This window comes from Mirounga angustirostris, unplaced genomic scaffold (assembly GCF_029215605.1).
Source record: "Mirounga angustirostris isolate CCGP_5_RB_7025 unplaced genomic scaffold, mMirAng1.0.hap1 SCAF_3, whole genome shotgun sequence".
NCBI classification, from domain to species: domain Eukaryota; kingdom Metazoa; phylum Chordata; class Mammalia; order Carnivora; family Phocidae; genus Mirounga; species Mirounga angustirostris.
Window position 1 is genome coordinate 177378657 of NW_026991711.1, and position 21489 is coordinate 177400145.

Here is a 21489-nt window from a genome sequence, read left to right on the forward strand (position 1 = left end):
AGCCATGTCGTGCTCTCCAGGAGACCGAATGCTGCCAATACGCGCAGAAACACCTCCTTGTTCTTGCCAGGTTACATCTCTCCTTCTCCCCCCCAAAGTTAATCACTCTCTTGACTTTGGGAGCATAACTCCCTTCCTTATCTTTGTCCTTGTGCAACAATGGATGTGTGTTGTGTTACTTAAGCACACATTTCTGAAGAGTGGTGTTTAGAAATGTAATTACATGGTGGGCTAGCTTCCTAGGGCTCCTGCAACAAATTCCAAGCTTGGTGACTTCAAACAAATGTCATGAGCTCACTAGGAAGGCGCACCCACGCGTTGTGTCTTTCCACAATGTCAGCTTTATTCAGTCATAAAGCAAAGTTAAATTGCAATTATAAAGCGGATTCAGGATTCCAAACTTGGTGACATCTCACCATGTGATTAAACTCGGCTTCTTACACAATGCACAGAGCAAGGTAGAAGACAAACCACACAACAAACAAGATAACAGAGGGGGTGCAGGAAGTGAACGAACCAAACGCGAAGTCAGTCTGTGGGGCGCACTGTTGAGATAAGGCGTTGGTCCTGTCTGGTCCGGGTCCGTTCTCGGCACTGACTGCTTCTGATGTGCAAGCAGAGAAGGATCTCGGTTCTGTTCAGAGATCGATTGGGCAGAGGCTTCAGTGGCCATTGCATTTTTTAAGTGGTCAGACATAGAGGGGTCAGGTCTGAAGAGTCTGCTGCCAGGTTGCTGCCAAAATGCTCCCCTTTTTAAAGGGATTTCATTGGTTTGGGGTCTCTGCAGACCTGTTCTGGTTCCGCTCATTATCAGTTCTGGGGTGTCGGCTGATGCCGGTCCCAGAGATAGGTCCTGGTATCAATACCTTATCTGCTTGTGTCATTGTTTGACGCCGGCACCTGCTTGACGTGAGGGACTCCATTTTGCCCTCTACAACAAAAATGTACTCTCTCACACTTCTGGGCCCAGAAGTCCAAAATCAAGGTGTTGCCAGAGGAATGCTCCCTCCAAAGGCTCAACGGAGTATCCTTGTTTGCCTCTGCCAGCTTCTGGGGACTCCTGGCACTCCTTGGCCTGTGACAGCATCTCTGCTATGACTCTGTGTGTCCATATCTCCCTCTCCTTTCTCTTTTAAAGACACTAATCAATGGATTTAGAGCCCACCTAACCCAGGTGGGTTTCTTCTCGAGAACTTTAACCAATTACATCTGCAAGACCCAATTTCCAAATTGGGACACATTCCAATTTGGTTCCAGGGAGACAGCAATTTTGGGGAGACACTATTCAACTCACTAAATTACAATATGTATTATTTTGTGCTGACTGCTTTTTCTTCAACATATTGTATTTTTTAAAAGATTTTATTTATTTATTTGAGAGGGAGTGAGCATGAGCAGGGGAAGGGGCAGAGGGAAAGGGACAAGCAGACTCCCTGCTGAGCAGGGACCCCCCTCCCCCAACATGGGGCTTGATCCCAAGACCCTGGGATCATGACCTGAGCCAAAGGCAGATGCTTAACCAACTGAGCCACCCAGGCGCCATATATTTGATTTTTTTAAAGTAATCTCTATGCCCACTGTGGGGCTCAAACTCATGACTCCGAGATCAAGAGTCATATACTCTACTGGCTGAGCCAGCCAGGCATCCCAAAATTATATTTTGTTTATTTTATTTTATTTGAGAGAAAGCACTCGTGTGCATGAGTGGGGGGAAGGGCAGAGGAAGACGGAGAAGCAGACTCCCCACTGAACGGGGACCTCAACACGGGGCTCAATCCCAGGACCCCGGGATCATGACCTGAGCCAAGGTCAAATGTTTAACCAACTGAGCCATTCAGGCGCCCCCCCCAATATTATACTTTAAAGACTTACCCGTATCATTGGATGAAACAGTACCCGTGTTCATTTTCATTGCTTTATAGTCTTCCATTGTGTGATAACTTTACACTACGATTCAGAGGCTGAGGAACCTCCAGTTTTGGGGGTCCTCATCTTCACAGATCCCTTCCAAGGCTCTGGGAGGAGCCCTAGCAATGTGTTCACATGATCAAATATTTTTATATGATTTGTAAAAGTAATTTGTTATATTTTTCATTCTAGCTACACCTTTTTCTTGCCTGATTGCCCTGGATAGAAGCTCCAGTCTAATGTTGACTAAAATTGGTGAGAACAGACATTGTTGTCTTTGTTTCTGATCCTTAGGGCAATAGCCTTCATTCTTTCATCACTGAGTGTGATGTTTATCTGTGGGTTTTTCATGGATACCCTTTATCAGATTAAGGAAGTACCCTTCTATTTCTGGGTGTTAAATGTTTGTTGTTTTTTTATCATGAAAGGATGGTGGATTTGTCCAATGCTTTCTCTGCATCTATTGAGATGATCATGTGGCTTTTGCATATAATTCTTCCTTAAATGTCCTCATTCTTATATTTGCTTTCATACTAAATTTTTATTTGTAATTTTGTATTCTTTTACTTAAAGAGGGTCCCCAAATTGTATGTTTCAGCCCCCACAAAACTGGGATCTCTCCCAGTATCTACTGTATTGTGTATGGACCCTTGGGTTGTTTCCAGTTTGGGAATCTTAGGAACAGTTGCTATGAATATACTTGGTGCACATGCAAATGCTTTTGATGTCAGCAGGCGGGGGCCAGGGACCCAGGAAGGGTCCCACAGGACCAGCCAAGAGGGTTTCTGGCTGCATGCAAGATAGAAATCAAATGCAAGCCAGCAGGAGATGAAAACAGAGTTTGTTGAAGGTAGAGAGAGAGTGCAGGTACAGAGGCAGTGTCTGAGTGACTCAGAAAGGAAAGGAAGAGAGATTCTCATCTTTGCTTGGTATCTGGGGTGTTTACTGAGGATTGTGGCCCAGTGTACGTGTCCTCTCAAGCATCCAGAAACCAGTTAGAAAAAAGACAAGGACCCAGGTATTATTCCTTGGAGCCAAGCGGGCTTGGCGTTGAGATGTCTAGCATGGGTTGTCTGGAATACGCATAGGAGGGCTTCGTCCGGTCATTCTCATCTGGCCCTTCCTTAGATGTTAGCTATTCTAAAGAGATCATTAACTCTTTGTCCCTTACAGGGAGGATATATGCTGTTTGCCTTATGTGGCATGTGCAAAGTGGGTGTACAGTCTTAGCAAGAAGAGAAGCAGGAAAAGGAGCAAAAAGCGGTTTATGGAGTCCTTCCGTTTCCTTACCTCACTTTTACTGAGGAGGTCTAAGGGAGTAGAGTAGCTGTGTCGATGAGGCTAATGCTGAACTGATGTCCTCAACTGTTGGCACTTCACATTCTCACGGACATTGTATGAGAGTTACTGTTGTTCCACATCCTTACCAACACTTGGTATTGTCAGATTTTAAAAATTTCACGTATCGTAATGGGTGTACAGTGGGGACATATCATGGTTTTAATTTATATTAGATTAAACCCTATGAAATTGCCATTTTGTAGGTCAAAATGGTCAAACATAAACAATTCCACGATTCAACCCAATATTTCTAAGATGACTAATGAAGTAGAGCAAGAAGTTTTCATATATTTAATGGCTTTTTATTATGGAGTGCCCATTTAAGTATTTTGCCCATTCTTTTAGATATCTGACTTTTCTTACTGATTGTAGGTCTTATGTACTCTGAATATGAGCCCTATGTCAATTACATGTGTTGCAAATAAGCCTTCTAATCCTCTTAATGATGTCTTAATTTCAATGAGGTCAAATATGTCAATTTTTTCCTCTATGCGTAGTGTTCTTTGTATCCTATTTAAATCTTCCCCTAACCAAGATCATAAAGATACTCTCCTTTAATATTTTCTAAAAGCTTTATTATTTTGCCATCTATATTTAGATCTAAAATCCATTTGCAACTGATTTTGCATATTGTGGGAGGGAGGGTTCCAACTTAACTTTTCCATATGGATATTCAATTTTCATAGCACAATTTACTGAAAAGATCATCTGAGTTGCCACTCTCATCACAAATCAAGTATCAGATATTCACTTGTCACTGGTCAGTCAACCCTTGAACCAATTCATATACTGTCTTAATCAGTTTTGTAATAAGCTTTGATAACTGGTAAGGCGATTGTCTTCTTCAAATTGTTTTAGCTATTTCCATATATACTAGAGAATCCACGTGTCAACTTCCACTATTTATAAGCAGAAAAGAGCAAACCCATTACATTATTAGGATGGCAATGAATCTATTTATCAATTTGGAGGATAACCAGTATTTTTACAATATTGATTTTCACATCCACAAATAACACCTATCTTCCAAATTATTTGGATCTCCTTTCATATATTTTTTCTATAGAAATCTTTTAATGCTTATTCATAGGTACTTGATTATTATGCTTTGTGGAAGTTGTCCTTTTAAAAATTTCATTTTCTAGCTATTATTCATTGCTGGCCTAAAGAAATAGAATTAATTTTGGTATATTGGTTTTTCAGCCAGCTATCTTGATATTAATTCAAGTAATATAGCCTTCAGATTTTCTATGTAACAAATCATATCAAAAGGAAGTTTACTCCTCCCCTTTCAGTGTTCCTTTTATCCTGTCTCACCTTATCCCCAAGCTGGGGACCAACAGTACGATGTTGACTGGAAATAGAAAACCAGGCATCCTTGTCTTATTCCCACTCTCAAAGGAACACTAGCTTAGGTTAGGCTCCCCAGCAGCAGACCTGAGACAAGGATCCAAGTGCAAGGAGTTTATTTGGGAGGTGGAGGGAAACGCCGGTAGGGGCGTGGGGATGCGAGACAAGGAAGGGAGGGCGGGCAGTGAAGGGGCCTGTTACCGGGCTTAATTCTGCTAGGGTCAGGGGGCCAGTGTCAACTACCCATGTCAGAGTAATCTCCCAGATGTGAGGGAGCTGGAGTTTTCTTAGAGTCTTGACAGTCTCTGGTTGGAGTCTCTGGGGTGGGGAGCATGTTTCCTAGCACTTCCAAATGCCTCCAGTGGGAAACTAGACACGCAGCAAACGCATGTCCCCCAGGCAAAGAAATGCTACTATTGGCAGGTGGAAGTTGGGCCAAGTCCACCCAAGTGATCAAAGTGAGGGACGGGGGTGGGTTACTAGCCATGTCTTCTACCAACACCGCCCACACTTTACTATTACAAACAGCACCAGCAGTCCCCATGGGATGGCAGTGGCTGCCTGAGTCCAGATATCACCATACGTCCTCCAAAAATCACCCAGTTCAACCAAAGGACAAGGAAGGAAATAAAAATACTCCTATCTCATGCTTACGGCATACTGAGAAAACCCTCCGGACTTAGGTGATCAGATGCGGCCCCACCTGGTCTCTGCTCTGCGGGAATCCTAGGACATCAACACTAGGGGGCGCTCGGTTCCAAAGCAGCGTGCCTTTGAAGGCCAGCCTCAGCCAGCCAGAGCCTTGTCACCCTCTGGTGTCCCATGGCAGCGTCTGTCACCAGCACACTTAGCACTAACAGGTAAGACTGCTGGTGCTCTCGGGGGAAGCCACAAATTAGGCAAACTGTAAGGCAAAGAAGGGGGATGAACAAACACAAGAAGAGCAGGAAGAGGAGGGAATGGAGGAGGAGGGAGAGGAAGAAAGGAAGGAAGAAAAAAGAAAGGAGAAGGGAGAAATGATGGGGTGGAAATTATTAACCAGAGGGAAAAAACACTGAATAATAAGAGACTGCTTATAAAAGTTAACGAGACTGAGTGGGGCAGGGAGAGGAATGCGCGGGCTCTGGGGGCCTCGTGCTGGGTGTGGAGACCTCACGGCACTGAGAAGGGCTCCTGGACTCTTCTGGTAATGCAAGTGCATCGAGGCCACTTCCCAGAAAAGAGGACTAGGGATGGGAGAAGGGACCTTCCAATTGTGGACCCACCTACCTGTCACCGACTTCAGGCATGGCCTCGAGGAAAAGAGATTCGGGATCAGGCCTCCATCAGCTCCCAGGAGCTGCGGCCCCCTCTACCTGCCTCCTCCCTACCCACTCTGTTCTGGTTTCAGAGGTCAAAGCTAGGTTCAACTCCCACCCTTGCGGTTCCCAAACAAGTACAACAGAATGAGTCTGAGTGAGAAATCCACTTTAATAATCCAGCTTCAGCTCAACTGACCACTTCTCAAGTGCAAGAGAAGTCTTTCCAAGAGGCCTCAATCCACTAAGAGGTTACGGCTCAGAGAAGGGAACAGCTCAAAGAAGCCCTAAAATGGAAAGCAACACGGGATCTGGAATCAGTGGAGGCCAGCTGGGGGTGCCCTGCGGCACACCTCCCGCCAACACAGGGCCGAGCCAGAGAGGCACGGTGCTCACCCACACTTGACAACTTTCCCAGTCTTGTCATCTCCCGCCCCCTCTCCATCCTCTCATTATCCTCTGGGGGCTGATCAGGGCCCCTGGGCCTGGAGAAGAATGGGGACCTTTCCTCTCCTACATGGTAGTCCCAAGACAGCCAGCTCCCATCACCCAAGCCGGCCACCTAGCAACGATGTTGCCCCAGCAACCCATCCGGGCACTGGAGGAGGAACGAGCCCGGCTGCCGCGAGGATGGGTCAGGTAGGAGTCACCTTGAAGAGGGTGAGGGTCTGGAGTACTCCTGAGGTGCAGGCGGTCTCCCGGATGGAGTGCATGGCCAGTTGGGGGCTGCCTAAATCTAGAACCCGCAGCCCCAGCCGAGAAGCCAAGATAGGTCCGATGGTGGTTCCACAGGGAGAGTCATTCCGGACCATGAGATCCTAGGGAAGGGTGGAGAGGCTCGGAACGGCATGCAGTGTCTGCTCATTAAGCCCAAAGAGGAAGGCGCCTAAGAACTGCAGGGCTGACAGGGGCCCGCTTCTGCCCCCTCAGGGAGTGGATGTGACCAGAATGAAAACAGGAAGCCCACATTAAATGGCAGGCCCAGAGAACAGTATATTCTGCATTGGTCCCATTTTCTCCGTCTGAACTACTGCCACCCTCATTCTGGCTACCACCATCTTGCCTTCCATTAAGAATCCATAGCAGGCAAGGGAATTAAAAAAAAAAAATGTGTCGTTTATATCAACCGCTTGCTTAACATACACTCTCTCCCCGCCCCCATACACACACAAAGAACAATCATTCAGCAGTTTTAGTGTTTTTAGAAATATTGCTATTGGCATTCCGAAACCATTTCCTTTATATTCTGGTAAAAAAATAAATAAGAAAGTCATAATATGATGTACAATGTTGAGATTTTCAGTGTGAGGGAAAACAGAATTATAAAATCAGATTAAGTAATAACTATTATTTTTTTTGAATAAGAATTATAGTATTAACTCATGGTTTTCAAAACATAGATATTTTTTTCTAGCTACGTCAACAGAAGTGACCCCAAAGCACTGTCCCCCATGATAAAAACAGACACTCAGGTTGTCAGACCACAGTCTCCAAAATCACCATCCTTCCAAAGCTGCCATGTCTAGGGAGAGAAATGAATGAGATGAGCCTGCAATTTCTTGTTGTACAGAAAGTAAGAAAACTTTTGAAAAGTCCTGTCAAAGGACGCGTGTCTAAAGGCAAGACTCCCACTGGTCAGTTATGACTATCTGACGATGAAATAAAGTGACTACAGGGGCGCCTGGGTGGCTCAGTCGGTTAAGCATCTGACTCTTGATTTCGGCTTGGGTCATGATCTCAGGGTCGTGGGATCGAGCCCCGTGTCAGGCTCTGTGCTCAGTGGGGAGTTTCCTTGAGATTCGCTTTCCCTCCCCCTGCGCGCTCTCTCTCTAATAAATAAAATCTTTAAAAAATAAAATAAAATTACTACAGTGCATTGGATCTACACTGAACCAATGAAAATCTGATTTAATGTCAGAAAAAGGAAAAGAAAAAAACCCCTATGTGTCACCTCTTGAAGTGGCTATTAACATACGTCACCTTGAAAACTGGTTATTAAAGGGAAAGAATGGGCATTTATCTGGTCTTTCCAGCAGAAACCATATTTCATGATAACCAAATAGCCCTAGTTGATGGGGAGAAAGTTCCGCTTCTCAAGAATAGCAGCTAATATCTGAAGGGATGACTCGTAGAGGGATGAATTGGAGGGATGGAATTACTGATTTTGCAAGGACTGTCAATGGGTGTCAAAACCATTAGGTGTCTGGTTGATAGAGAACTCATCACTGACACAGTTACCGTCCAGCCAGAGGAGAAAAGCCCCCATATGATGGAGGGTTTGAGGGCACCCCAATCAGGTGCTCAATCTTATCATCACTAGGGGCGGATCACCCAGATAATACATGTATGATGCAACATGAAGGACACACCAGTCATGATGTCTTCTGGCCAAAAATGTCTAACTTGAATCTATCAAGCCTTTGGGCATGAATTCCAATTTACAGGAAATACAGGGCCTAGAGGCACCAGCTAAGCACCACCACAAAGAAGCAACCAGACAAACCGAGAAAGTGAGACATCATGTGGGATGATGAGCCTCATTTCTTCAACAAGTCAATGTTATTTTATTTTACTTTTTTTGAAGATTTATCTATTTATTTAGAGAGAGAAAGAGCGAGCGAGCACACGAACGGGAGGGGCAGAGGAAGAGGGAGAGAGAATCCCAAGCAGACTCTGCGCTGAGGGCAGAGCCCGACTCGGGGCTCGATCTCACAACCCTGAGATCACGACCTGAGCCAAAACCAAGAGTCTGATGCTTAACAGACTGCGCCACCCAGGCGCCCCAAATCAACGTTATTTTAAAAGGGGGTGGTGAGGGCTGCACTACACTATGAGATATTTAAGCAACATATGAACGAGATGTAACATGTGGTCCTGAACTAGATACTCAGGTGGGACAAGAATCTGTAAAGAATATTTTGGGGATAATTAGGGAAAACTGAAAATGATCTGGGAGCACCTGGCTGGCTCAGTCGGTAGAACATGTGACTCTTGATCTCGGGGTTGTGAGTTCAAGCCCCACGCTGGGCATAGAGCTCACTTAAAAAAAAAAAAAAAAAAATCTGTGCATTAGGATTAGGTACAAATTTACTGAAACAGAAGTGTACCGAAATGAAAATGTAGAGAACACAGAGTGAAGAGGAAGCAAACAATACATTCAAAATGATTCCACTTTTTATAAAATATGTGTTAAGTATATGCATAGGAAAAAATCTGAAAGCATATACACAAATCTCTGTGGGTTCATGTTTTCTTATTTCTATTTGTGTTTCCTGGTTTTTTTTTAAAGTACACATGTCCTGCTTCTGCTGTGAGTTTAATTAAAGAAAATTCCCCCAATGTCTTCTCATTGCCTTAGAAAAACATGCAGACCCCCTTCCATGGCCTAGGAGGCCCTGCATGACTGGCCTGGGTAGGCTTCTCTCCCCGCTTCTCACCCCGCCTCTACCACTCTGGCTTTGTCCCTTCCTGACAGGCCGAGTGCACTCCTGTGCCCCTTGGGGCCTTTGCACTCATTCCCTCTGTGGGGATGCTCTCCCTGCAGACTCACCCACAGCTGCCTCTTTCTAAAGTCTCAGCTCCAAGGGTCACTTCCTCAGAGAGGTCTCCCCGAGAAGGGAACATTCAGGTCTACGTGGGGCAAGGGGGGGCTCCATTTGGCAGAGAGCGCCCTGAACTGGGAGGCAGGATGCCAGCACCTGGTCCTGACCCACCAGGACCTGCTTGCTGTGTGTCACTGGACTTCCTGGGCCCCAGTCCCTTATAGCTCTACCTCCACCTATTTCTGACGACATGGGCCATTGCCACGGCAAGAATGAAAATGAGCAGGTGGCAGTTCAAGTTTCCCCAGCCCTGAACTTCACTTATGGAGGAGCCCAGGGTGTGGAAGAGAAACACAGGGAGCTGGATGGGAAAAAAAGCAGGACTAAACCCACGTGTCACAAGCACACCGTATCTTCATGTCTCACAGAAATCCAGCAGGAGAGGCCTCATCATCAGCCCCATTTAACAGGTGTGGAAACTGACCCAGAGAAACGGAGCACCTCGTCCACAGTCACGGGGCTAGCCCACAGCACACCCAGCACTGACTCCAGCTCTGCCCAGATCCAAAACCCATTCTTCTCGCTCTACTGGAGGCCCAGCCACCAAAGGTTGGCTCCCAGGTGTGCACCCCCCCACTTCACTGGGGACGCATCATCTGTTTATGCCCCCCCAGTCCCACTCCCTCTATCCCGTCTTCCCAGGCAGGGCCCAGCCTCACCTGCAGGGGCACCCCGACCTTATTGGCCACCTCTCGGATCAGGGCCTCTGAAACCGCATTCGAGGCATAGCGTTGCTTGCTGTTCACCTTAATCACAGGGCCCTGGGGAGAGGGAAACCAGGAAGCGAGGGTGAGGCACTCGCGGGTGATGGGCCCACAGGGAAGGAGACGGGGCCCAGAACCAGCCAGGCCTTCAAGTCCCTAAGGAGAAACAGGTGCATCTCACCTTGTGGAACAAGGGCCGGTGGTTCTCCTCATGCTTGTCCCTGTAAGAGATGGAGTCACGGCTGTGGATGGCAAACAGGAGGTGGGTCTCCCAACACCCACCTCTAGCTATGCCCTGGAAACATCACTAATGCACCACAGCATTCTTTCCCACCCAGCGCGGTAGGACCTGAGGGGCATGCCGAACAGTGTCCCAGGCATCCTCTAGCAGTGGGTGGAAAGAAGGCTGTAGAGAGAGTCTATTCAACATACCCGGGTTGGGCATTACATGACTTTGACCCATTTGCGTCTTGGCGCAGTCAAAAGGAAGCCACCACTGACCTTCCGGCCAGTGTGAGGAGGAAGGGGAAGGGGGGAGAAGCTGGGGCCCTGGGGCTGGGGCTGAGCCTGAAGGCAGGTTCCACTCGGGTCTCCAGCTGTGAGGACTGCACGCCTGGCCCGGCAGACTCACAGGTAGTTGGGGTGCACGGCGTGCGCCATGTCTGCGCTGATCATGTAGGACTTGGGGATGGCTTCCTCGAAGGCCGTCAGGTGCTGGAGTGAGGCTGAGAGTCGGCGCAGCACCAGCTCTGTCAGCAATGACTGTGCCCCCTGGGCGCTCTCAGAGCCCACCTGGTGACAGCAGACACTGCTCTGGGGTCTGGGCTCAGGGGCCAGAGCCGGAAGCCGGGGAGAGGGGCCCCACACCCAGGACCACCACTGGTGCCCAGGACTCTGCTGACTCAGTGGATGAGGAATGTGGGGTGTTGTCAGCCACTTCCCCAACGCTGTGCCCCTGAAAACCTGAGGGTGGGCTGGGGCCGAACTAGTCCTATGTCATCTCTGGGGCAGGAAGAGCACTTTCTGTGGGCCTCCTGCACCTTCCTCCCCTCTTCCTCCCCCAACCCTCACATCTGGGGCTTCGCACAGGTGCCCCACCACACTGGCCAATCGTCTTTTATGCACGTAACAGAGACTGCGAACTATCCACGCTATGCTGCACAGGAAAACACCCAAATTGCAGCTAAGCACAGGACCACCCAGTTAGAGAGGATACTCCCAGCTTTCCCTTGCAGCTAATGTGGCCATGCCGACGGAGTTCCATGGAACACGGCAGTGAGGAACGCCCCCTTCGGGTTGCGCCTTAAAAGGATGGGCGTGCACTCTCCCTCTGCCCCTTCCTCCCGTCCTCCTCACTCAGTATAGACATGATGGCAGGAGCGGGAACAGCCGGGCGGCCTGCATCCTGAGATGGCAGCCAAGTGCTCAGGACAGCAGAGACCTGTCCTCAGCTGCTCACTCTGACCCGTACAGTTCCAGGAGAGAGAAGGACCCATCTGCTCAGGCTCTGTGACGGTGTCTAAGAGCGCACCTCACGGGAGTGCGCAGAGCGAGGCCCCACCATGCGCTGAGCCCTGGGGCTACAGGATGAAGGGCAGAGTCCCTGTCCTCGAGGAGCTCACCATGTGGCACACGGGAGGTATGGTCACACCTCTAGAAACTGATACATGCTGAGCCAGGGCGACCAAGTACTAAGGGAGCATAGGCCTTCCAGCTCTGTGGTTTCCAGAACAGCCCTGGTTTACGGGGGGTGCCTGGCACAAGCTGGCTGCGGGAAGCTTCACAGAGGGGACCCCCTCCACAGAAGAGACCCTCCACAGGGCCCTCCACGTACCTCTTCGTTGTCATAGAGAGCGATCATGCGCACGTGGGGCTCCGCGGCCAAAGAGGCAGGGGCCGCACAGGAGTCGATCAAAGCCTGTTTGGGGGGGGATCAAGAGCATCCTCCTCACTGCTCCTTCTTCCATAACCCTGCCCACCAATACCTGGCAGGTTCACACTCCCGGCTGCCTGTTGTTGTCACGGCCGGGATGAAGTGGGCTGGGCCTTTGACCGGCCTTTGTCCCTTAGGGCATTGGCTGGCTTGCGGGAGACCTTTCAGCTGGGCTGGGAGAACCACCCTTTGGGTGTGCTCCCCTACCTGCCTCCATGAAAGGCAGGAGGATGAATAACATGGAGGAGAAGAGTGGAGAATCCTGGGAAGTCAAAAACAGCACACAGAGCACATAAACTACCAGGCCCCAGTGAAAAGATCGAGGTCCACAGAGGCGACTGGGACTCCATCAAGGGGACACAGGTCCCAGGTTCGGCCCTGGTCTCCATTAAGGCCCAAAGCCTGTCTCCGAGAATAGGATGGGGTGGGAGAGAGAGGGATGAAAAGAGAGAGAGCAAGAGGAAAGAAAGAAATAGAACTGACTAGGGTAGAAAGAAGGTCACTCCAAGGTGACTGGAAGGAAGAGAGCTGGCCCCACGGAGACGCCAAGGGCACAGACAGAAGGCTGGGTGGGCGTAAGCTTGGAGGGCAGGGGGAGCAGAGGAAGGAGGATGATGCTGCCTCATGAGACACGAAGGCCCCTCCGGGAAGCAGAGGCTAATATAAAAGAGACGCAGTGGAGCCAGGTGAGGAGACCCCATGGTGCCCGAGCTGGCCTCTCCACCTTCCCCCACCTCAGCCCCGGCCCCGCCCCCACAGTCCCCCAAGCGCCAGCAGACGGAGGAGGTGGCCAGTGGCCCTCCTAGGACCTGCTGGGCCTTGAGGCAGTCCCCCGACCACAGCTTCTCCCGGCGGTGTGCCCCGCCTGGGGGCACCCCCGCTGCTCACCTGCAGGGCACAGAAACAGCTGTGCAGATTGTCCAGCCGAGGGGCAAAGATGAACTCCTCGTAGGCGCCACCCAGGACCTAGAAAGACAGGACAGTGGGCCCAACCTTCAACCCTCCGCCCCAACTCACCTGCTTCTCCCTGCTCCCAAAGGCCTGGGTTTGAGCGAGCCTCCTTGGCTCTGTGTGCAAGCCCGCCCTGTTCCCCAGCTTCGGGCACTGGGATCCTGCTGGGTCGGGCTGAGTGGACAATGGGGAATGGAGCTGGGCAGGAGCTGAGGGATGGGAGGATGAGGTCTACGGTTCCTACCAGTTCCTGTGGGACGGGGAAAAGGGGGGAGCTGAACGGACACAAGAAAAGCTAAGGAAATAAACAGAAGAGGAGACCAGCCCAGAAAGTGCACATTCAAAGAGGACCAAACATCCGAAGATTTCATAATCTCCTGCTGTGCGCAACCCGGAGGGACTCGAGGGCAGGCTCCAGAAAAACGGGGGCCGTATCCGGGACTTCTGCCCTCAGGGGTGCAGGGCCAGGGTGGGTTCAAAGTACACAGCGACCACCTGCAGCAGAAACTCCTAGGAGGGGAGAAATCTGTGGAGGGGCTGATTCCCAGGGCCCACGCAGGCATCCAAGGAGGCAGGCCTGGAGCACGAAAGTGCCCTTTTGAGAACCACTGGCCTGGAGGCTGAGGACATGGTGTCTACTGGGAAGAAGAGGGATGAGAGGAACCGGGGGACTGGCTGAGGTGGTGAGTGCTTCAGGGGATACGCTGGGCAGGCCAGGATCCCCGCGATCCCCACCCATGAGTCCCTGCAACCATTCCCTACCGCAGGCTGCGTGTCAGCAAGACAAAGCTCCATCTCCAAGATATCCTCGGGGCTCAGTCCCAGATGGGCGCAGAGAAGGGACATGAGGACCGAGTGGTGCCGGTCATCCTGCAGGGCAGAAGCATGCTGGGAGGAAGAAGGTCTGCTCTTCCCCTCCTCCCCCTTCTCAGGGAATCAGTCCTTTCCCCTTCTCCTCCCCCCTTCCTGTGAGCAGGGGACTCTCTTACTGTAGCATTGACAGGCCCAGGCTCAGGGGTCCCCTTCTCCAGCTCCTCCTGGACTGCTGTGGCAAGAATGGGGACTCTGTGGGGGGACACATGAGGGAAGTGTGGGGCGAGCTGGAGGACATGGCACCCCTGAGCTCGGGCATCTCCCAATGGGAACTGCCCTTGCCCTTCGATTCCCAGTTTGCTTCCCAAATGGCAGAGCTATGAGGGCCCTCGGACATCAACAACTGGGTCCCGAGAGTAGAACCTGGCTGTGGCGACCATGAGGTAGCGGGGTCCCAGGTCCCCCGGGGCCCCTTCCATCACCTGGTGCCACAGCCATCCCTCCCAGTCACCACGGCCCTTGCCCCAGGCTCACAAGTGCATCTCCATGTTGGGCCCAAAGTTCTCGTTGACATTGCGCTGCAGATGGATGGCCAGGTGTGGGATGCGGAGAATGGGCCGGTCCACGTGCACCAGCCGCTGTTCCAGCCGGCCTGAGGTAGGGCACTGTGGCCCACCGGGCCAGGTCAAACCAGGGCGCCTCCCAACCACAGCGGGTTAAAACCCCCACTTCACCCAGACTAACCAACATGATACTCGAACCCAGACTGCCCCACTCCCCCTTCCCTGGGGGTGGGGGGGGCTCTCCACAGGTACCCTGAAGGAAGGTCACAGTCAATCTTCAGGCTGCTGAAGGTGAGAACCTCCCAGGTCCAACCCCAGTTCCCACCTTGACAATGACACGTCCAGCCAAGGTCAGGTCCCGGTCAAACCAGGTGCTCCAGATCCCACCACCATAGGTCTCCACGCCAACCTGCTGGAAACCCACCTGGCTGCGGCGGGACCGTCGTTTCACCTAAGTGTGAAGATGGGGAATGAGAAGTCAGAGAAGGCCGAATGGTATGATTTGGAGGTGAGACAGACGGGCGGAGGCCTAAGGAACACAGAAAGAATATCGCTGACAGAGAAGGGCCCAAAGTGTGGAGGAAGGGGGCGACAAGTCTCCCCCCGCTGCAGGAATAGAGCCCCCAATCTGTACCTCTCCCTTCCCTTTTGCCCTGGGTTCCCCTGATGCCTCCCCTACCCCAGCGCAGCCCCAGTTCCTCACCCGGAGGCAGGGGCTGTCCGTGTGGGCCCCAATGAGGCTGAAACCATTGCCAGGAACATACTGGCCTCCCACAGCAAAAGCGATGATCGTGGAGGAGTTCCTGGTCAGGAAGTACTGGGGCGGGGGGAGATTGATTGGATTATCTAGCCGGCTGGCACAAAGGACTTTGAGCTCCGGCCTCGGGACCTGCTTCTCTGTCCCCACCCCACCCAACGTACCTTGCTTTCCGGCTTGATATCCCAGCTCTCCGTCTCTTTGAGTTCATGGAAGCCAGCCTGGAGAAGGCGGCTGCGGCACTCGGCCACGGCTGTAGAAAAAGCCCTCGCTTAGCGATGGAAGCCGGTTAGGAGGCACACCGGCCACCACCCTCCTCCCCTGTCCTGGTCACTTACCGTGGAAAGGAGAGGGGCTCCGGTTCACGAACTTGAGGAGTTCCCGGGCCGCGGCCTGCACCGCCTCTTTGCGGGCCCTACCGGTCATGGCCACCTAGTGGAGGCGGGGTAGGGGGGCTGCTCAGACTCCTACGAGATTTGGGACCCTTGACCTATATTATCCAGGCCCCGGAAACCCCCCCCCCCCATTCCCATAAGCCCCATTCCCGCGAAGTGATCGCTCCAAGGCTCAGACCTCTGCTTCCGCCCCTTCTCCCACCGACCGACGCAGATGCCGGGCCAAACCTCTTTCCGCTGAAAGCTCCAGCCCTCTAGCCAAAGTATCAGAACCCCAGCAGCGCTCCCCGCCCAGCTCGTCCAAGTCGGCCCGCCCCCTAATTCGAGCTTCAGCCCGGCCCCCTAAATCCCACCCCCACGTGCCCGCCCAGCCCAGAAATCCCGGTGGGTTCCGAGCTCCAAGCTCCCAAGAGGGCCCCTAACTCAGAGCCCGCCTGCACCAAGGAGCCAAAATCCTATTGGCCGGGGAATACCCCCCCCCCCACGCCCCCAGTCTTTCGCAGGCCACCCTTTTCCAACCCCAGGAAGATCAGGTCACGGAGGCCGGACTTTCGGTTTCGCTTTGGGTCAGGCACAGCCCTCACCTCAGCGCGCTGTTGAGCTTAGGCCTGAGCCGGCTCCGAGCCGGGTCTGGGATCGGAGTTAGAGCTGGGCGGGCCGTGGACACCTACCTGCATGGCCCCACGCGTGGGCCCGCGTCCGCTAGCCCTGCCCCCGTGCTCGGCCCGCCCCCTAAGCCCGCCCCGCCCCACCCCGCCCCACCCCGCCCCCCGCCGCACCGTCTGCTCCGCCCCTCGCTTGGCCGCACAGCCCGTCCCGCCCCCGCCGCGCCGTCTGCTCCGCCCCTCGCTAGGTCGCTCCGCCCGCCCCGCCCCCGCCGCGCCGCCCGCCCCGCCCTCGCTGTCCGCGGCGGCGGCGGGGGCCCTCTGCTGCCCGGGAGGTGCTAGGACAGGCGCGAGCCGCGCGCCCCCACGCCTGCCCCGGGTCGGAGGGTACGAGCTAAAACTCGCCCCTGCCAGCTCACCTGGTCCGATGAGTGCTGTACAGAGTGCTCTCTCTCCCCACAGGTACCCTTGTGATAATAAAAGCAACAGGGCTAGTGTTCATGGAGCGCTCACGGTGAGTTTTAGCTTTATGATAAGGCTTCACGTGTTATCTGTTTAATCTTCACAGCTGCTCTATCAACTTCGTACTTTCATGGTCCCCATTTTATTTATTTTTTTGTTTTGTTTTTTAAAGATTTTATTTATTTGATATACACAGAGAGAGAGCATAAGCAGGGGAAACGGCAGGCAGAGGGAGAGGGAGAAGCAGGCTCCCGCAGAGAGGGGAGCCCGATGTGGGGCGGGATCCCAGGACTCTGGGATCTTGACCTGAGCGGAAGGCAGACGCTAAACCGACTGAGCCACCCAGGCGCCCCTTCACGGTCCCCGTTTTATACATGAACAAAACCAAGTACAGACACGAATCACTTGTCCAGGGCAGTAAATGGCAGAAGTGGAGTTTGGACTCAATTAATTTGACTACAGGCACCTGGAACAAGCCACTCTCAGATCTTTTCTGGCCCTTTACATATGCACCTTGGAAAGTGTTATGTTCGCGGGGAAGTCCCTGAGGGACAGAGAAGTAATGACTTGCCCAAGATCACACAGCCATTTGGATGCATCTAGAATTTGACTCCTGTCTGCACACTCTATCCACTTCTTAAAAGGACAAAATAAAACAAACTCCTCAGGTTCTTGGAGACAATCCCAATATTCATATGGCAAGAGTGGTGAGTAGCAATTTAAAAAACCAAGGTACCCACCTAGTCATAGATTCTGATCAGGACTCTTGGTGGCCCCTGGGTCCAAAACAGGGCCCAGCAACCAGGGGTGTTAGCACTCCAAGGATTACAGGTCAACAGCACAATCTGTACTTTATATACCGGGGTAGGAATGTTGGGAGGGGGGTGGGGAGCCGTGGGAAAGGCCCAGCGGCCCTCAGTTCACAGGAGTAGGTATTGCTGGTGTTCAAGAATATACAGGTGATGGGGCGCCTGGGTGGCTCAGTCGTTGGGCGTCTGTTTTCGGCTCAGGTCATGATCCCAGGATCCTGGGATCGAGCCCCACATCGGGCTCCCTGCTCGGCAGGAAGCCTGCTTCTCCCTCTCCCACTTCCCCTGCTTGTGTTCCCTCTCTCGCTATGTCTCTCTCTGTCAAATAAATAAATAAATAAAATCTTTAAAAAAAAAAAAAAGAATATACAGGTGGTGGGGTAAATTCATGGCATTCCCTAACTGTTCATTGAAATGTCACTAGGTATAAAGTTTCAGTGCTGAATGGGTCATGGAGAGAATATTCTTTTTTTTTTTTTAAGATTTTATTTATTTATTTGAGAGAGAGAGAATGAGAGACAGAGAGCATGAGAAGGAGGAAGGTCAGAGGGAGAAGCAGGCTCCTCGCCGAGCAGGGAGCCCGATGCGGGACTTGATCCCGGGACTCCAGGATCGTGACCTGAGCTGAAGGCAGTCGCTTAACCAACTGAGCCACCCAGGCGCCCATGAGAGAATATTCTTTTCCTCTCAGAGCCAGAAGCTGGCTAGTGGAGAAGGGACACATTCATGGACAGTGACAAGAGCTGAAACAGGGGTACGATGTATAAGGGAAGGAGACTTAAAAAAATTTTAATGCTCTTCAGAGTACAAAAAAAGAGTACCTGCTAATGTGAGAGATTCAAATATCACCAAAATGGGTTACTTAGAAAGTGAAAGTAAACACTGGATAAATTGACCATCCATTCTTGATAAAAAACAAAACGAAATCCTCTTAAGAAGCCAGAAAGAGAAAGGATAACGACGTAACTGCAGAAATGAGTAGGGAAATACAGAAGTGCTCCTTCCAAGTCAGAAGTAAGACACCGGTGAACTTTACTGCTGGTTGTCAATGTGGCAGTCAAAGCTGGTGTCACAAAGCAAAACAATTATATACATAGAAAAGTGACATTTCTCATTACTTATAGATTATTTGATTACCTAGAACCTCTAAGAATATAAACTGACAAGCTATTTGAACTGGTTAGGAGGAGTGGCCTGATTTTAAAAGTCATCAGCTTTCCCATGCAATAATCAACTAGAAAATATACTAGTAAAAGGGTCCTATTTACAAGAACAAGAAATACTATTATATTCCTAGGAATGAGGGGCACCTGGGTGGCTCAGATGGCTAAGTGTCTGCCTTCGGCTCAAGCCATGATCCCAGGGTCCTGGGATCCAGCCCCACATCGGGTTCCCTGCTCAGTGGGGAGTCTGCTTGTCCCTCTCCTCCCCGCTCGTGCACTCTCAAATAGATAACATCTTTAAAAATAAATAAATAAATTCCAAGGAATGACTATAAGAGAGATTTGGTCTCACTGTAATCAGGGATATGCAAGTTAAAAATGAGATGCCATTTTTGATTTGTCAGATTAGCAAAAATAAAAAAGATTGGTAATATGAAGTGTGGGAGAAGGCCTGGGGAAATGCATGCCTTTATACCGATTTCTGTAAATACTCCCTGGGGCTGGTTCCAAGCTGCCAACATGAACAGAGTGTGGAGTTGGGAGGAGACACACAAAAGCATGCCATTGTATAGATTTGTACCCTACAGACATTATAGACATAAATAACCTAAAGAACATAGATTCATAGTAAAATAGCTAGGAAAGTGATGATTTTTGAGTATTTGTTATCTGTTTGCAATATAATTTATTGTAAGTTTACATAATTGAATTTTTTAATGATGGCTACGTTTAGCACCAGGATCACAAAATTCCTGGAAATTTGACAGTCATTTCTCATGGGCTGGTTTAAATGAGCTCTAACACACAATTTCACTCATACTCTACATCTTTGTTCCTCACAGTGTGATTTCTTGACCAGCAGCATCTACAACACCTGGCAACTTTCTAGAAATGCAGAAAGAACCCAAGGGCTTACCCCAAAACTATCAGATCATAATCTGCATGTTAGCAAGATCCCTAGATGATCTGAATGCAAGTTCAAGTTTGAGACACAGCGTTTCAGAGTGCCACGTGGCAGTAAAAAAACAATGAGGTTGATTTTTATGTATTATCATAGGAAAAAAATGCTGAAAAGATTGAGTGGGAAAAAAAAAAGCAATTTCCAGAATAGTACTTACAGGGCAAGAGCATTGGTAAAATTCACATAATGAGCTAAATGTCTGGATTTTATGTATGTATATATGGAAATGCATGGAAACAGGTTTGGAAAGAGAGTGGAATGGTATTGGTTATGAAATGGGAGGGCCAAGGGGGGACCTTAGCTATCCAAAAAATGTTTCTGAGAATTGTTCTTGTCCTCAGCCTGCTGAGAAAATCTTCCCCACCAGTCCTTAGCTGATGTTTACAAGGCTACCATCATTCATTTCTGTTTGGCTGAACAACTATTGAAGTGCATATACCTGTAAGTTACCATAGCAATTGGTGACACATACTTCAGTGTGTGTTCATTTGATATATATGTCCCTTCTGATCCCTCGGTATGTGAGAGAAGCTTCCTAAGTAGTAATTTGTCACGTAATTGTTAAGAGTGATTTGAGGGGTGCCTGGGTGGCTCATTTGTTAAGCGTCTGCCTTCGGCTCAGGTCATGATCCCAGGGCCCTGGGATCGAGCCCCACATTGGGCTCCCTGCTCAGCGGGAAGCCTGCTTCTCCCTCTCTCACTCCCCCTGCTTGTGTTCCCTCTCTCGCTGTGTCTCTGTCAAGTAAGTAAATCTTTAAAAAAAAAACAGTGATTTGAGATACCAAAGACCAAAGCAATGGTGTAAGGAAGAGAAGGTGTGTGTGGGGGGGGGAGGGGGGCGGATATGTATACTGGTCCTGTCTGCTAAAATGATCTTGATTTCCTGATGCCAAGACAGCCCTGGGTATCTCATTGCTGGTAGATATCTTGGTTGTTTAAATGTATAAATAATTTGCCTCTGGGCATCATGATAGCAGCGTGCATGGATACAGTACAGTATGTCCTTCTACAGTGTTGTTGGAAGGGCACTTTTGTTTCTAACACATCTTCTGCTCAAGTTCTGTTTTCCAAGCAAGACTCAACTGATTAAGAACGACAAATCCCAGGATGCATTGAGGTGAGCAGTTTTGGCAAGATTGTAATTTTCAATGTTATGTTCTAGGAGGGAGGCTTTAGGGTCACCTGGGTGGCTCAGTCCCTTGAGCACCGGACTCCTGGCTACGGCTCAAGTCATGATCTCGGGGTCCTGAAATAGAGCCCCGTGGGGGGCTCTGCACTCAGCGCAGAATCCGCTTGTCCCTCTCACTTTGCTCCTTCCCCTGGCTCGCTCGCTCTCATTCTCTCATAAATAAATAAAATCTTAAAAAAAAAAAAAGTACTTTGTATGGGTAAAAAGAATGTGGCACTTTTATAGGTACTGACAGGGAACAATTTCCAAGATATACTAAATGAAAAAAACAAGGTACAGAATAGCAGTTATGGTATGCTCCATTTGTGTATAAACACACAGACACACATATATATTCTTATATGCTTAAAAGTGGTCACAAGGAAATAGTAACTGACTCTAGGAAGGAGAAATTTTGACTAAGGGTCTGTGGTAAGACAAAAGCTTCTCTTTTCATATAAATCCTTTTGCACTTTTTGAATTTTTTCCTATATCCATCTACATATTACCTACTTTTAAAACTAAATAGCAAATTTTAAAAGTAACAGGTGGAAAGATGATCTTTAGGTACTTTCTGTGACCAAAATTTTGTTTTCTTGTGTACCCTGATTGAGTTAGTAAGCAATTTGTTGGTTAACATTTATCCCTAAAACCTTCAGTTTAAAAGTGCCCGCATAAAGGGCGCCTGGGTGGCTCAGTCGGTTAA

At 50.0% G+C, this 21489-nt stretch overlaps 1 protein-coding gene across 6 annotated transcripts; it reads right to left on the minus strand.

Moving 5' to 3' along the window:
• Positions 1–397: 397 nt before the first annotated feature.
• Positions 398–16357, minus strand: DNPEP (aspartyl aminopeptidase). Of its 6 annotated transcripts, XM_045867938.2 has the most exons (15): positions 16287–16357; positions 15559–15652; positions 15385–15473; positions 15167–15280; positions 14789–14914; positions 14435–14565; positions 14077–14152; positions 13850–13957; positions 13025–13102; positions 12038–12121; positions 10835–10995; positions 10385–10424; positions 10159–10260; positions 6548–6715; positions 6050–6184 (listed from the first exon to the last, which is right to left on the minus strand). In XM_045867938.2, exons 1-15 carry the CDS (start codon positions 16290–16292, stop codon positions 6134–6136), a joined length of 1428 nt encoding a protein of 475 aa, XP_045723894.1. In that variant the 5' UTR covers positions 16293–16357; the 3' UTR covers positions 6050–6133. The 6 variants fall into 6 exon arrangements, with proteins under 6 accessions (XP_064443174.1, XP_064443177.1, XP_064443175.1 ...); XM_064587104.1 differs by lacking the exons at positions 6050–6184; positions 6548–6715 and adding an exon at positions 398–634; XM_064587107.1 differs by lacking the exons at positions 6050–6184; positions 6548–6715 and adding an exon at positions 398–634 and having other exon boundaries at positions 16200–16337.
• Positions 16358–21489: the final 5132 nt, after the last annotated feature.